This window comes from Pteropus alecto, unplaced genomic scaffold (assembly GCF_000325575.1).
Source record: "Pteropus alecto unplaced genomic scaffold, ASM32557v1 scaffold920, whole genome shotgun sequence".
Lineage (NCBI taxonomy): Eukaryota > Metazoa > Chordata > Mammalia > Chiroptera > Pteropodidae > Pteropus > Pteropus alecto.
In genome coordinates this window covers 425,488-425,885 of record NW_006429596.1, presented here as the reverse complement: position 1 = coordinate 425,885, position 398 = coordinate 425,488, and the positions used below count along the sequence as shown (strand labels likewise).

At 60.3% G+C, this 398-nt stretch overlaps 1 protein-coding gene across 1 annotated transcript in view; it reads right to left on the bottom strand.

Annotated features, from left to right (window-relative positions):
* GRIK5 (glutamate ionotropic receptor kainate type subunit 5) overlaps positions 1 to 398 on the bottom strand; it is a 52,415-nt gene that overhangs the window by 38,671 nt on the left and 13,346 nt on the right. Inside the window, exon 10 of the mRNA XM_025044809.1 lies at positions 314 to 390. Coding sequence (XP_024900577.1) covers positions 314 to 390 — 77 coding nt within the window. The remainder of the gene's footprint in view (positions 1 to 313; positions 391 to 398) is intronic.

Below are 398 nucleotides of genomic sequence, written 5' to 3'. Positions count from 1 at the left end.
GGGAAAGAGACAGAGGTGGAGGGAATAAGAGAGAGGGAGAGGGACCAGGAAGGACCACAGTTAAATGAGGAAGATAACACACCAGCAAACGAGGGGCGATGGAGCAAAGACACAGGGAAGCAACAATGCAGACAGGCAGAGGGAAGCCAGGAGAGGCGGGACAGATGAAGATGCAGGAAGAGGCCCAGAGAAAGCAGGAGGCAGTGGGTGGGGTCGGAGGTGGGAGAGGACAGAGGGGCCACGGGGTGGACACAGTGGGTCCCCCATCTGAGGCAAGCTGCCCTGCCCCTCAGCCCTCCCACTCCTGGCTCACCATGCGCAGGTAGTTCATGAGGCTGGTCCCATGGGGCCAAATGTTGGCCGACGTACAGGCCAGAGGCTTCACGCCATCTCCTGGC